Here is a 16648-nt window from a genome sequence, read left to right on the forward strand (position 1 = left end):
TGTTGCTTGTGTTTTTGTTTTGAGTTTTTTGTTTGTTTGGTATTTTTTGTTGATTTTAAGTTCCTTGTGAAGGGACAAAATATATATATTTAATGCTGGTGACTTTTTTTTTTTATTTGGATTTGTCTGAGGATGAAATAGCATTGCATACTATGCTCATCCGGTTATCCAAAATTGCTTCCTTCCTTATTGTGGGCGTCCAGGGGTAGGTAATCAATCTCACTGCATTCCAGACACAAAGAGCCTTTGTTACAATAACTAGATCTTGCTCAAATCCTAGACTTAAAATATATATTTTTTAAATTTGGATAGGCCAGGACTCTCAGGATGTCCTGCTGCTGCTAGTTACACCAGCTTGCTAGATCAGCTGCCTGTGGCCATGGGAATCTGGTTGTAGCCTCAGTATGGATGAACCCTTAATTTGATGCTATATAATGGTGGTTGAGCAGCCACCCCTTGTCAGATGCAGTATCAATAGACCATATTGATGTTAGACCATTCAGAGAGGATGGGGACAGAATGGGGTTTGGGGGTCACTGCCTAATGTATGGGAATGAGTCTGGCAGGTTTTCTATACTTCCTTGTTCACTAGTAGAGCAGTGGTGACTAACTTAACACTGGTCTGACTCCTCCTTGTCCAGAACAGTGGCCTGGCTGCCTTCTCTACCATGTGACAAATATAGAAAAAATGCTTAGTTGTCTTCCATGGAACAAATTGCAGGATCTACATGCTGCCAGATCTCTTGCGAGAAGTGAACCTCTGGAATAACTGGGTATAGACCCCATGTACCCTTAATTCCGTGAGGAGTGAAATAATATTAAATTGTATGTAATGTCTGTATAGCCCTTTGAAAATGTAAAGTGCTAGGTGCTGAAATGGGTAAGTCGTGTAATGCTCCAGCGCCGGTCTGAGATGAGGAGCAGAGCACAGTGGGGGCTGGGGATGTGGTAGAACATTGCTAGTGTACTAGAGGACAGATCTGATAAGACTCTGAAACGACATGCTTCTTCCTCTTCCCTCAAACTGTTTCCTTTAATTGTGTTTCATTCTTTGCATAATTTCTTTCTGGTTAAAATGAAACAGTAGAACTTTACTTTTTTTTTTTTTTTTTTAATTCACAAGTGAGAGAGCTTCAGATCCAGCTGGAGAGAAATGCCAGAGCTCAGTTTGTGGGAGTTCCCACTCGCTTTGAGCTCTGACCTAAATGCGTTCAGCACCATGGATCATTGCCATAGAACTGGTGCTGGATTGCTGTTATCTTGAGACTTGTAAGGCAGGCTTTGGAGATACTATGGATTTTGGTGTTGTAAGAATTTGTTCTGGCTGTTCACAAGTATGTTTTCTAGTCCTTATCCCAAGATGCTTGGTGGATGGGGGAAATTATTCCAAGCCTTTCCTACTCCAGGATGGACAGAGTAATGAAGAAAATTAGATAGCCTCTTATTTATTCCAAAGAGTCTAATTAAAACAGAACTCTTTATTCTCTTGCTACTCTGCTCAGGCAGTTAGCAGTAAATTGCGTACTGTGCATTTCACTGATCAACCTAGATCCGCAGATTTTAGTGAGAGCTCTTATTTTTCACACAAGGGGTTACTGTTGGTAAGGGTCCTATTTCTGCTCAAATGCAGGTTTAAAGTATCAAATATATCATTATGGCCATTACAAGGAAAACCTCATTTCATTATGTTCTGGCCTTTTCTACCTAGGTACCCATCTATCTAGTTATATATGGCCTTCATCACTAGAGTGTCTTGAGAGCCTTCACCGGAACAGCATTAGTATCCTATGCGGTACTTTCCGCCCCTTTTCTTTTTAATAGTCCCCTTCAAAACTCCTGTGCTGTAAGGGCAATAAGGTTAATTGTGTTTCTCATCAGAGAACTCCCCCCCCCCCTTTCTCCGCCCCCCTTTCTTTTTTTTTTTAAGGGGTGGGAACTGAGTTTAGTTACTTTCTCTCTTAATATGTGACGCACCAAAATTAGGTCTTGTTCCATCATCCTGAGTGAATCGGCAGTATCTTCAGATAATGTGGAAGCTGCATGAAAGGCATTAATGTGAGCAGATTTGGTGGTGGAAATGCATTGATATATTTCTTAAGACACACAGCCAGTTCATGTGTTCCTCCAAACCTTTGTTGCATTTTGACATAGATAATTTTATATGTTAGCCATTTATTACTGTTTTAATACTTAATTGTTTCTTTCATCTCCTTCAACATCATGTACTGAGAATGTCCTTTTCCTGATCAGTAGGCTGATAGTGTAATTTAGTTGCCATATGTATATTCTTATTAGTTGGGATTTGCATCGATACCAGGGGTGGGCAAACTTTTTGGCCCAAGGGCCACATCTGGGTGGGGAAATTGCATGCAGGGCCATGAGTGTAGGGCTGGGGCAGGGGGTTGGAGTGCAGGAGGGAGTGCAGGCTGTGGGGGGGATACAGTGTGCAGGAAGGGGCTCAGGGCAAGGGGTTGGGGCAGAGGAGGGGTGCAGGGTGTACGAGAGGGCTCAGGGGGTTGGGGTTCAGGAGGGGGTGCAGAATGTGGGAGAGGGCTCAGGGCCGGGGGTTGAGGTGCAGGAGGGGTGCAGTTGGGGGCTCAGGGCAGGGCGTTGGGGTGAAGGAGGGGTTCAGGGTGCAGCAGGGGGGCTCAGGTTCAGGAGGGGTTCGGGGTGCAGGCTCCAGAAAGAGGAGGCAGAGGGTTCTGCGCGCTGCCCTCGCCTGCGGGTACCTCCCCCAAAGCTCCCATTGGCCAGGAACAGGGAACTGTGACCAATGGGAACTTTGGGGGAGGTACCCACAGGTGAGGGCAGCGCATGTAGCCCTCTGCCTCCCCCTCTCCCAGGGGCTGCAGGGACGTGGTGCCGGCTGCTTCCAGGAGAGGTGTGGGGCCCACAGCACCATCTGGGTGGCAATCCCGCGGGCCAGATCTGGGCCGTAGTTTGCCCACCCCTGTTCTATACAGTATCTATTGCATGGTCACCCTCTTCTAAAATATTCTCAGTAAATTTTATGAAATCTTTTAGGTATTGTGTAACTACCCACTTCCACGACCAAATCCATCCTTTCATTATAGCTTGTAACCAAGGGTTGTAGTATGCCTATTTCAGGTAGGCCAAAGTCATTACCAGTCATTCTAGTTTACCTAGTAGCTTCTTACATTGGTGTATAGAAATTGATCATTTTTATTTTGTCTTTATGCCCATTTTTATTTGGGCTCCTTAATATGATTACTCTGTTACTTTTCTAGAATTTACCTCTGATCTAAACCTGTACTCTTCTCTAGGTACTTATACGGCTTTCATCACCTTAGTACCTGAGAGACTCCTGTTCAGCCAGCAGTTCTGTTCTCTCCACGGTACCATTGTATTAGGGCATCCCTAGCAGGTGTCTTTGTCCAGCTTCAATGCTTTTTGCACCTGTCAGCTTTCCCTTAATTTATAGTTTAAATAATCGTCCAAAACCTTGTTAATTTTCTGTTCCATCAGTCTGGCTCCATGTCTGTTAAATGGATCCCATCCCTCTTGTACAGGTTCCCCTCTCCGTAAAGAGTTCCTTTTGTGATAACTAAGTTTTAGCCTCCTCTTTTCACCATCTTCTCACCCAGATTCTGAACGTTCCTCCCTCTCGTTGGCCCTTTGCACAGAACTGGAAGTATTTCAGAGAAGCCTACAATAGAGGACCTGGACAAAAGCTGCCTTCCTAGTAATGTAAATGTAGCTTCCAGGATCATTCTCTTGTGCTTTACCCATCATTGATACCATGTGTACAGGACTAGAATTCTCTTTCCTCTCCCCTGCCCCCCCCAAGCACTTACTGGAATTTTTTTTTTTTTTAATGTGTCATGAGATCTGCCACCTTCACACCTGGCAAGTGAGTCACAAACTGTTTTTATGGTCACCAGAAAACCAGCTTTTGAGATTTCTGATGATAGGTCATTCATTCACTGGGGCCTGTGCATCTCACCACGGTATTCTGAAATCCTGGAGTCAAGTCCTTGGCGTGTGAGGAAGAATCAGCTGCCTCTACCTCTATTGGAAGCTGAGTCCCAGATGAGGACTTTGACCTTCCATTCCGTTTTAGCTCTCTCCCACTGTGAGACTGGCATCCTCACTTGGAGGATTGGGGCAAGCAGCTTGGAGTTGGTCCCACTCCACAGTGTGCCTATTTGCTGTCTTTTTAATAAAACTCTCCCTCTCTTACTCCAGTCCAGCAACTCTGGCTTCAAGCAGCTGCTCATGGGGTCTGGAAACTATGAACACTCTTCATCAGATGCATTACATACCCAATTTGGCCATGAGATGAGTAGTTCTATATCAGGGATCGGCAACCTTTCAGAAGTGGTGTGTCGAGTCTTCATTTAGTCACTCTAATTTAAGGTTTCACATGCCAGTAATACATTTTAACGTTTTTTAGAAGGTCTCTTTCTATAAGTCTATAATATATAACTAACCTATTGTTGTATGTGAAGTAAATTAAGGTTTTTAAAATGTTTAAGAAGCTTCATTTAAAATGAAATTAAAATGCAGAGCCTCCCCCCCCGGACCGGTGGCCAGGACCTGGGCAGTGTGAGTGCCACTGAAAATCGGCACGTGTGCTGCAGGTTGCCTACCCCTGTTCTGTATTCTTCAGTCAGTACAGTACTTGGGGCAGGCAGCCTGTACACTGATATACTATGCTGCTAATCTTCTATTTCCATAGTTCAGTGGTGTTTTCAGTTTGCCACCCTGTATTGGGTTGAACAGAATCTTTATTAGAAGCTCCGTATCTTGGTTAATTTAACAGATTTCCTTTGCAATAGTCCATTAACTAATTAAGCTGCCTGTTCCCACTCAATCTAAACTCCCTACTCCTCATCGGTGCCTCTCCTCTCTCTTTGGCCCTCTTAGGAAGTCCATAGTGTGTACACATGAATTGCCAATGTGGCAGTTTGATACCATGTGGGATAGATCTATTTTTGTCACTTTAAATCACCTTTATAACTTCCCTCCCAAAATCCAAAAGAATGGTGCAAGTGTTACATAGATTATTTACCTGCTACTGGCTGAATTCTGTAATCATTACACAAGCAAAATTTCCATTGAAGGTAGTGAGACTCTTGCCTGCCTCAGAACTGTAATACTAGAGTCTAGTTTACATAGGTCATTGTAAAGGAGCAGACTCACCCTGCGGCGCCTCCTGCTGGTCATTGGGAATTAGCTCTTTTCCAGAGTGGAGCGCCCTCTGCAGGCTGGTGAGCTGCCACAGCTCTGGCCCCCGTGTCCTTCACAGATCCCGGTGCCCCTTTCTCTGGGGTTCTGCCCCCTGGCAGCACCCCCACACTCTGCCTCTGGGTCTCCCCTTCCTGGGGAACCCACTATCCCCACCTTGCCTCGGTCTGGGCTATTGCCAATCAGCAACACCCCGCTCCCTGTAGCAGACTGCAGTGTAAAAGCCACTCATCATAGGCAAGGGGGTTCGGACCTGTTGCCTTCCTCTGCCTCCCAATACCTCTATGGGCCTTACAGCCTGGGGAGTTGCCAGCCTAGAGTGCCCCCACTCAGCCTGCTCCTTCCCCAGCACTGCACCACCATCAATACCCTGTCAGGCAGGCAGCTAGGCCCTGCTCTCTCCCAGCCTGGAGAGAGACTCCTTGGGCCTTTGGCTCACAGCCTTTTTATACAGGCCAGCTGGGGCCTGATTGGGGCGTGGTCCCGCTGTGGCTGATTCCCCAATTAGCCAGCCACAGCCCTCTCCAGGGCTGCTTTTAACCCCTTCTATTTTAGGAGTGGGGTAGCCACCCTGCTACAGTCATCCTTTTATTCTTATAAATTTCCAATATTTTACTCTGTGTTCTCTAATTAATACCTGGTGTTCTTGTGTGTATTTTCACACTTATCTTTTTAATTTTGGGTTTGTAATGTGCACCATTGGCTGCCTTTGGGAGTTCATCACTTTGCAGATAAAAACAGCGACCAGTTTCAACATTTTGGGTCTAGATTATGATGTACTAATCAGTAGACATGGTAGCTGCTGTGCTGCATTCTTGGCTTGCATATGCTGTAATATATGAACCTATAACTAGCACTTTGAATGCTCTTGCATTTAGGAACATCTTATTCCGATGAGTTGTTAATCCCTCTCTGTCCACTGAAATTTTAGAATTCACTGCCTAACCACAAATGGTCTTTATTCCATAAATTCTGTTTGATTCCATTGTGTTAGAATAGAAAGCCTGAAGAAACACAATATTGTGAAGCTCATTTTTAACATACCTCAGATTTTTAAATGAAAAAAGAGCTCTGTCTTTGTAGGCAGCACTTAAGACGTCAAGAATTTTTAATTTTAATAATCCATAACTAATTTCATATGTTTTCTTTTTAGGAAGAATGTACTCCTTCTTTAGATGATTTTTATCCTATCTTGCACAATGTAAATTAATTTTAAACTTCTGGCAAGTAATGAACATTACAACCCAATTAGAAATCAAACTTTGGAGGTCTATGCACTCCTGCGTAGAACTGCCCTTTATGTGAGTTACACACTCTTACTGAGAGGTGAGGCAGCTGGGTCAACACTAGGATAGGTCATGACTATGTAGATGTCTTTATCGCGAGATGGGAATGCCAAAGGTCCTGATCTTAGAAGAGGCTGGGTGCCCTCAACAGTTACTGAATTCAGACCCCAAATTACTCCTGTTTTAATATCAGCCGTTAAACTTCCACCAACAATCCCAGCTTTCGTTGTTAAATACAGCAAAGCCTGCACTTAATAAAATACCTCCAAGTATTTTTGTTTGAACTTTAAAGACCCTCTTTTGCTAAGCTGCTCTGCTGGGCGGTTGCTTAAGGCAAACCTTCTGTCACTGACTTCCTCCCAAGCCTTCATTCTAGGCACTGTTTCCAAAATCACCTAATGACTTAGGCATTGTGGCAAAACCCCTAAGTGCTGGTGGAATGCGAGTGCAAAAATCCATCAGGTGGAAGCTCCAGGAGGAAGTCTTGAGTTTAATCAGGGCCAGTCCATTCAGATCTTTATAAAGCAGTAATGCTAATTGAGACCGAATTGGTCGCACAATGGTTCCCTTTGCCTTAAAACTGCTGAATAAATCTACAAATGAACCTACAAACAAACCATTTTAAAAACCATTATATTTAAAATATGTAGAGCCTTATAATTTGGTATTTTCTGTGTTGTAGCAAGGCTCATAAACTTCACAAGCCTAAGGAAAACTGTATATATATATTTCCCACTTGATAAAACTTCTTTATGCTTGTGCCCCTGGATATCACAATGATGGGCGTATTAGGGGGTGTCTACAAAGTGCAGCAGTGCACACTAATGTGTTGCACATTAATTGGTCTGTGTAAACACGTCAGAAATCACACCCCTGTAGTGCACCTGGCCGCACCATGTGGACATGTGCTTAGAATGCTTAGATGGGCAAATAGATGCACTTGTGCTTGGTCAAAATGAGAGCGCCAACTTAAGTAATTGTTTTCAAAAAGCAGTCTTCCTTATAGATGTCTATGGATCTCTTGTGTATGTATTAGATTCTATATTCAAATATTAATGAACCAACCTCTGGTCCTGCTATTCTTTCCGGCTCTTTTTAATTGACTTGTCTTGTGGAAGCCATAACTCCAAAACAGAGCCTACAGTGACTGACTGCTAGCACCACAGTGGCAGTTTTTCTGCTGGACACAAGTGAATGGCAAGTAGTGCACAAATTTGTGAAAGGGAGACGTATTCACCTTATCTCAATACTCTGCACAACTCATTGCAACTCTCAGTATGTTGGAAGATCTAATTCTCTGCAGTGTTACACGATTACCATAGGCCCAGTCTTGTAGTCCCTTGAGGGACTATGCCTTATTCCCATGAATAGTCCCATTGAAGCTGTAGGGACTGCCCATGTAAGGGTTACCGGCTGCAGCCCCATATTGTTAATGTTCAGAGCTCTTCAGTAACTTTCAGTTAGCTATGTGCTATAACCCACTGACCACATGCCTCCAGCTTTCATCCAAACCACACCACATAATCCATTGTCTACAGCCAAGCTCTAAGGTACAACCGCATTTTCTCCAACCCCTCAGACAGAGACAAACACCTACAAGATCTCTATCGAGCATTCTTACAACTACAATACCCACCTGCTGAAGTGAAGAAACAGATTGACAGAGCCAGAAGAATACCCAGAAGTCACTTACTCCAGCACAGGCCCAACAAAGAAAGTAACAGAACACCACTAGCCGTTACCTTCAGCCCCCAACTAAAACCTCTCCAGTGCATCATCAAGGATCTACAACCTATCCTGAAGGATGATCCCTCACTCTCACAGATCTTGGGGGACGGGCCAGTCCTTGCTTACAGACAGCCCCCCAACCTGAAGCAAATACTCACCAGCAACCACACAACAAAAACACTAAGCCAGGAACCTATCCTTGCGACAAAGCCCGTTGGCAACTCTGCCCACATATCTATTCAAGGGACACCATCATAGGACCTAATCACGTCAGCCACATTATCAGAGGCTCATTCACCTGCACATCTACCAATGTGATATATGCAAGCAATGCCCCTCTGCTAAGGACATTGGCCAAACCAGACAGTCTGTACGTAAAAGAATAAATGGACACAAATCAGACGTCAAGAATTATAACATTCAAAAACCAGTTGGAGAACACTTCAATTTCCCTGGTCACTTGATTACAGACCTAAAAGTCGCAATATTACAACAAAAAACTTCAAAAACAGACTCCAATGAGAGACTGCTGAATTGGAATTAATTTGCAAACTGGACACCATTAAATTAGGCTTGAATAAAGACCTGGAGTGGATAGGTCATTACACAAAGTAAAACTATTTCCCCATGCTTATTTTCCCCCCTACTGTTACTCTGACCTTCTTGTCAACTGTTGGAAATGAACCATCCTGATTATTACTACAAAAGGTTTTTTTCTCCTGCTGATAACTCACCTTAATTGGTCACTCTCGTTATAGTGTGTATGGCAACACCCATTTTTTCATGTACTCTGTGTGTGTGTGTGTGTGTGTGTGTGTGTGTGTATATATATCTTCCTACTGTATTTTCCACTGCATGCATCTGATGAAGTGGGTTTTAACCCACAGAAAGCTTGTGCTCAAATAAATTTGTTACTCTAAGGTGCCACAAGTATTCCTCGTTGATACAGACTAACCCGGCTACCACTCTGAAACCTGAACTAGATGAGTCTCACTCTGTTTTAAAGATTAAGAAAGCATAGCGTTGCCTGAAATTTGGCCATTTCACATTCTGAAACCCAAACCAATCTGTCCTTTAAGATTCACCAATTACTATTTTGTGTACACATTTGTATATTCAGAATCTGAATCAATAACAGGAAGTGATTTATGCTGCTGGAAATGCATCTACTTAGCTAATACATTGAAGAGAATCCTTTAAAGTCCAGTATAATTTTGTCCTTCTTGTAAAAGCAAGGAAACACTCATATTTTAAAATGAAGGAAGGAAGAGAGGAAATGTGACTACAAATTTTGTAAAAATGGAAACAAAACAAGCCATGGGAATGAGGAGAGGCCTTGCAGATGAGGCACAGAATTATTTTATGTACAATTTGATGAACAGTGATTTTTATAGTGGCAAATGGTCTATGTTAAGATATACACAAAGCAGTGCCATAGGGTTGTGAGCTGGATCCTCTTGGTAAAGCTTGCTGAGAAGCAAAAGGTTTGGTTGTTTTTTAATTTCCCCTTGATTTTGTTTGCCTGCAACTTGTAAAAACAAAATGTTAGCATCAATAAATTGTACTTTAGGAAGTCACTTTTTCACAAAAGGCAGATCTGAAGCAGAACTTCTAAAACCGCCAGTTGAGACCTGTGATTCAGTATTTCAACACTGCCTATTTTTTGATGATGCTTATTTCCATTCCAGTTCTTGTGATCTGATGATTAACCCAGTGAAGTAATATATAATCTTTTAACCTTCCCTGGCCTGTCCTGCAGTAGTCACAGGAAATCTATTCCCAAACCAAAAACAAATCTTCTTTGATAGCAACATAGTGAGTAAAAAACAGTACTGTAATGTTAGGGTGAATGAATCATAGTAGCGGAGAGGAGAGGAGAGGAAAGTCTAGATTCTTTAATTTTGGGGGAATATGTTTTGCCTGTAAGTAGTTGAACTTTATGCATTTCTTTATTTTAAAGTAAGAAATAGATTAATTATATGAGAGTTAATTGTTTTATTAAACACTGAAGAATGTATTGGAAAAGAAACTGTTCCCAACATCAGTCTTTTCTCTTGTGCGCTTGTATTGTGAAATAGGTAAAAGTTGTGAAACTGATGATTGTAGTGTCTGAGAAATGAAACTTATGAGGGTTTTTTTTATTATTGCAGATGTTCTAAAGAATTGACAAATTAAATTTGAGGAAGCAATAAAGTTTTCTGCATTTGTTTTCATTAAAATAAACTGCTAAACCCTGCAACTGCATAACTTTATAGTGATTCTAACCTGTATATTGCTATCCGGTATACTTACGTAGCTGTGATTTTATTTTAGTTTGGAGTAAAGCATAAAATGTACAGACCATAGACACAGATAAAATTCGTTTAATTTTTTTCAACTTAAAATAGTGCTGTATTTTTAAGGTTTATTTTAAACATAATGAAAAAAACAGGAGAAAGAAAGAGAATCTTAAACTGAAAATAGTTGACATGAAAACTAAATAACTAAAGTTGTCTATAACATGGAATATTTTACAGTTACTACTGAAAAAAGGCTTTAAAAGAAGAATAAAATGAGCTTTTTACAATTGTCCTTAATTTTTGTAAATCACGCTTTCTGAAATGGAAAATGTTTGTTCCTCTCTGGAAGAAAATATTTTAATTTAAGTCAGACTGTTCACTTGTTGATTGTAGGTGATTGTATCAGATTACAAACATCATTAAAGCATGACCATTTACTTTTTAAAAAAAATTAAAGTAAAATGTTAATTTATGTTTATGCTACTTAACAGAGACTCAAAATCTATCTGTAATTCAGTTGTATTATAATTATGTTCTTTAAATGTTTTGCTAAATGTTACCTCACAGCTTTTTTGCGAGAGGGTTTGTTTCAAATTCTAACTCATAAACATATAATAGTAAAAATTACATGCAATCTACTTCTGTTGTAATATAGCACATACCTGTTTGAGTAACTGGATTTTAATGTCTTATAAAATTATTTTAAAGATATATTAAATCTAGTTTAATACAATACTTTGTAAAAACTTTAATAGGTTTAAAGTGCAAATGTCACTTTAATTCCATGAACATTGTGAAACAGTTGGCAAAATAGGAACTGAAAGTGTCATGATCATATCCAATATTGTTAAATACCTAGAGCAGCATCTTATGAAATTCCTATGCAGATGGCAGCATTTTCTTTAGTTTATCCTTTCAACAAAGATGTAAATTCCTCTTTTAAAGTAAAATTGCCTTTTTTAACAATACTTTAATAAGCTTTTTCCAACATAAATAAAATTGACAGCAGATACGCTTTTAAAACAGTATTTCCACGTTGTTCTTCATTAGGCCATTGGAATGGCTGTTTTTTCCTTAATTTGTGTTGCACTTAATGACTTTTGTTGGTGGCTGTGTGATCATAGTGAAATTTTAAAAGGGTCTCACTTCCTATCTGCTCACGCCTAACTCACATTAACCTTAGTGGAAATTGTGTGTGTACTGAGCAAATGAGATCCTTACATGTGTCACTTCTCTTACAAGTGCTTATACATTAAACTGTTTCATACTTGTTTTCAATTCAGAAATAATTTTGAAGAAATTTTAGTATGAGAAGCAGCCACCCAGACTAATCAAGAGCAACGTGTTTGACATATGAAAAGTTTTGGTCTATCCTACTCCATAGATCAGTTGTTATTTACAGCCACAACTTTTAACTGGTGACTAAAATGTAGGTATATTTTTGTAATTATTGCATAACATGCTGCTTTCTTTAATGCCTAGAATTTCCCTGGTTGCTTTATCCAGAAAGTCTGGTAACACAAAACCCCTTAACATAATTTCTTATAAATGCAAAAATAGAAGATAAAATGGTGGAAAGCATTGATAATCTTGCAGTAGTTTCTCTATTTATCTAAAAGGCAAGATGGTACCATGAAATGTTTCAAATATGCATTTCCATATCATTTAGTATAATAAACTGCTTCTTCTCAGACTCTTTTTTTTCTTGGGAAGAGAGTTCAAAGCATAAAGATGAGAAAGTAAAAATATGCAATATTTATAGATACTTTCCCAAATTTAAATTGTTAGTCCCAGTGAAGTCACTGGGAGTCTTAAGATTTAAACAGGAGCAGGAACGGGCACTTGTTTGTAACCTACTTGTGGTTTCAATAGCCTGTAAACTTAAAGTAGAAAACAAATTGGAAGGAGTTTTAAATATAACTATTTTATCGTATTTTATTTGTCAATAGACTGTGTAGATAGTGGGTTATGAGATGCTATATAAGAGATGTTATTACTATTAATATAGCAAAATTTCCCACTAACGTATCCTAAAATAGAGTATCGGGTGGGCACATTTAAAAAAAATCCACATAAACACTAAATGCCCCATTATGAGAGGTATAAAAATCCCACTTTTTTGTTTTTCTATTTTCTTTAATTTATAGTATTTGTTTTAATTTTTGCTAGTCCTAATTTGGAAGTGTTCTAAAAACAGTAGTTTAAAACAGAAAATTTCAATGATCACTCTTTCTACAAGAATAGAATTTATAAATGGAGAACTTTTCTCAAAGTATAAAACCCACATTAAGTACAGTTGTTGTATGGATTTTAAAGGTGACATAATTGTGTTTACACAGAAAAACACTTATGTTAGAACAATAAGCTTTTCACAGTCACGCAGGTATCTTTAAACCTAAAATTACCATTCCAACCCAAAGAATTCAGTAAATTACTAAGGATCCTCCAAATTTGTTGGTTAAAAAGTGCCATAATGAATGGGTTTTATTTTACTGTAATTTGGAGTAAAGATACAATGTTATAGAAAAGGTCTTTATAACAAAGGTGACCAGTACGTGGAATAAATATTAAGTTGCTTAAATATTTAATTTTTTTTACTTCAAAAATGTGTGCACCCGTGAATCGCATCCATCTGCTTGCTATTATTCATGAAAAATATTTTCTGTTCATATGTGTTAGCTTGCCGTTCCAAAGGTTCTGTTATAATAATGAGAATAAGGTTGAATTATATTAGCATATCTAGCCATGAAAAGGGGCAAGGGGTATATTTAATAATCAGATTGTTAGGCAAGATGCTTGCTATGAAAGGAGGTTGTGTCTAACAATCTTTGTAACTTAATATAAAAACATATGTAATATCTTACTTTTGACAGAATCAAATTATTTTATTAATGAGAACTCCCCCAATTTTAAGCACCCTAATATCAAAGTATTCCCATTTTATATTATACAGTTTGTTCTAAGCCTGAATAGATGTCTTTGAACATGGATCCACTTAAACAGACCCGTTTTAATTTGAACAACAGTTGTATATTCCAGCAGGTTTCTGTTTTACTTCCTAAATTTAGATGGAATTCATTTACCTCTGTGGGATTACATTTTATAGTACCTTTGATTTTAAAATAGCCATTTTATTGTCTATTAGATAAAGCGACAGACACTCTAAGGTTTTTTATGTCAAATGTTTCTCTGACTTTAAAAATCAGAAAGTAAACAGCACATTAAATGACAAAGCTATTGTGTTTTAAGTGACTGAAATCAGTATTTTACAGTCTTATTAGTGATAATTGTAGCCATGTTGGTCCCAGAATATTAGAGAGAGGATGGGTGAGGTAGCATAGCTCAAAAGCTTGTCTTTCATCAACAGAAGTTGATCTGATAAGATATTACCTCACCCACCTTGTCTTTTTATTAATGATAAAGCATTTAGATTAAGGCATTTGTGGGAGACAGAACAGAACTGTTCATCACTGTCATTTTTATAGACTTTAGTCATTTAAATGCATTATGGCACTGTTCACAGAAATACATTTTGGGTGTAGGCTACATGCAGTTAGAATGGCTCTGATGCAGAGGGAATATAGGCTTAACATTGACATGATCACCTTCTTCATTGCTTTTTAAATCTCAGGGGTGAAATCCTAGCTCCAGTAACATCAGTAAGAGTGTTGCCATTAACTTTGATTGAGCCCCAGAATCTCAATTGTTGTAGCAACCAGGAGCATATGTTGTTGGAGACCCTGGTTTGAGAGTGTCTTTCCATAGTGGTAGAGATGTGAGGTATTATGGAAATACTGTGTGCTAACCTCACCTTCTAAAAGTACCCCCTACCATTTGTGAGAGATTGATGATAGCCTTGCAGGGATTAACCTCTTCTGCGTGTATGAGGAGTAGTACAGGAGTGGCAGCAGCAACTCAAGGGTGTGAAAGGGAAAATATACTAGGAGGGATTATTCTGTAATGGAGTAATCTTTACCCATGTTACAGAGTTTGGAAGAGTCATGTCTGCAGGAAAAGCTAAAAACAGGTAACTGTAAATGTTCAGGTTTCAGAGTAACAGCCGTGTTAGTCTGTATTCGCAAAAAGAAAAGGAGTACTTGTGGCACCTTAGAGACTAACCAATTTATTAGAGCATAAGCTTTCGTGAGCTACAGCTCACTTCATCAGATGCATATCGTGGAAACTGCAGCAGACTTTATATATACACAGAGAATATGAACCAATACCTCCTCCCACCCCACTGTTTCAACTTGGCTAAACATGATGAATGTTTGGTTCACTGACGTGTCAAATTTGCTTTCTTGTCTTAACAGCTCTCTAATTACTCATTTGTAAAATACAAACCCTAGAGGACAGGTTTGAGAATATGAAATTATATGCTGTATGGTGCTTAGACAGATGCTTTCATTTAATTTTCATCCTTATTAATGCCCTGCTTCCTTGTTTACAGGACTTTGCCTCCCGAGCTAAACTGGCCGTCCAGAGCCTGGTGCAGAAGGTTGGATTCTTTGGCATTTTGGCCTGTGCTTCAGTAAGCTCATTCCAATAACAAAGTTTGTGGGCGGGGAAGTGTCACAGAAATGTGAATAATGTGTCTGGAATTTATTACTTACCTGCAGTGAAATAATACTAAATTGTCCGTGGCTTAGTCTGGTTTTTAGAAACCCAATTTTAATCTTCACGTTCATCAAACAAGAGCTGTTCTCCATAGTGGGGGAATGGAGTGTTGGCGGTGGTAATTATTAATTGTGGTAGCACATAGGAGCTGCAGTCATGGACCAGAACCCATTGTGCTAGGCAGTGTATAAACACAGAACAAAGATGGCCCCTGCCCCGAAGAGCTTAATGTTTTGTTTCCTTGATGTCTCAGCTCTCATCAAAAACTAAAAACTGAGCTGGATTAATGAGGCAGTGAGAACAAAACAAGGGAGATGCATTCTTTCAAGGAAGATTTTTAATAAATTTAAGAAAGCCCAAACAACCCACAACTCAGGGCTTTCTTATGAGTTTCAGGATAGCTTGTTGCTATCCACAAGATGCAGTGATTAGTTATATGGTAAAGCTTGTTACAGTGAAACCTGATGCATATTGTGATGCTGCTGCTTCCTAAGAATTGGAAAGATTTATGGTCTAGTGTGCCTCATATTGAAGTTTTCAGCAGAACAAACACAGGTATTCTTAAAAGCAAGTTAAATGCCCATAAACTTCTGCTTCATAACAGGCAGCAGACTCTGTATTAATCTGTATAGGTCTTGTCTAATGCAAGCATGTGCCATGTTGCCCACTGTCCTGTGATTAGGGAGTTAGCAGGCCTGCTGCTCCTATCCTGGTTCCCTAGAGTGAACCTGTTCTGATTTCTGGGGGTTTAGCCATAAAGAACCTGTATCCTGGTTTGTTATGGCTGGTTCAGGCACTACCTACAGGTCCTGTTAAAGCCTTGTTTTCATTTCTGAAGATGTCCCTGTGCTAATAGTTCTCTGCACTTCTACATGATGTACAAGAAGCAGGAATAGAAACATCCCCCAAATACATAAAACTGCCCATACAAAACACAACCAGATTAAAATAGTCACCCACAGTGATTCCCCAAAATGTGTCCACAAGACATTCCTTCAGCTCACCCTATCCTAAGGAGCCTGAGAGAGCAAATGGACTAAGGAATGGGAGTGAATTGTAAAGTCACAGCCCTCTAGCAGCCTCCTGTTCTCTAAACCAGGGGGCTGTTGGTTCAAGCACCTCCACTAATGGTTCTGGTAGTGCCCTTACACAGGGGAAGCAAAAGTAGCAATGTCTCACACCTTGTAGGGTTTTAATCCAGCACCTTAAAATTCACTCTGAAAGCAAACTAGAAGCTGGATTTTTTTTTCTCCCTGCTGTTGCTGACAGATGTGATTATTGTTGGGGGTGCATTGCATATTCCAGTTGAGACCTGTTGCCATCCTTCTGCATCCCCTGTGATCCTAGCTTCTTTATTAGCTTCCAGAACTTTAGAGGTGGCGAATAATAATAATAATTTGTAAAAGTTAGGGCCCTTATGTTTACTTGCAAAGATCAATCTGATTACAGTTCCTGGCATGACCCTTATTACCTTGTAGCTGGCAACCTCCTTCCCATTTGTTAAGCTTTTGAACTCTATAGTGTTCAGAG

General features: G+C 39.8%; 1 protein-coding gene across 11 annotated transcripts in view; it reads left to right on the plus strand.

Annotated features, from left to right (window-relative positions):
• Positions 1–16648, plus strand: part of VMP1 (vacuole membrane protein 1) — an 88721-nt gene that overhangs the window by 48199 nt on the left and 23874 nt on the right. For all 11 annotated transcript variants that reach the window (XM_073315210.1, XM_073315206.1, XM_073315211.1 and 8 more), the window contains one exon: positions 14952–15032. In XM_073315210.1, the coding sequence (XP_073171311.1) occupies positions 14952–15032 (81 nt within the window). The remainder of the gene's footprint in view (positions 1–14951; positions 15033–16648) is intronic.

The sequence above is a fragment of the Lepidochelys kempii genome, chromosome 17, assembly GCF_965140265.1.
Source record: "Lepidochelys kempii isolate rLepKem1 chromosome 17, rLepKem1.hap2, whole genome shotgun sequence".
Lineage (NCBI taxonomy): Eukaryota > Metazoa > Chordata > Testudines > Cheloniidae > Lepidochelys > Lepidochelys kempii.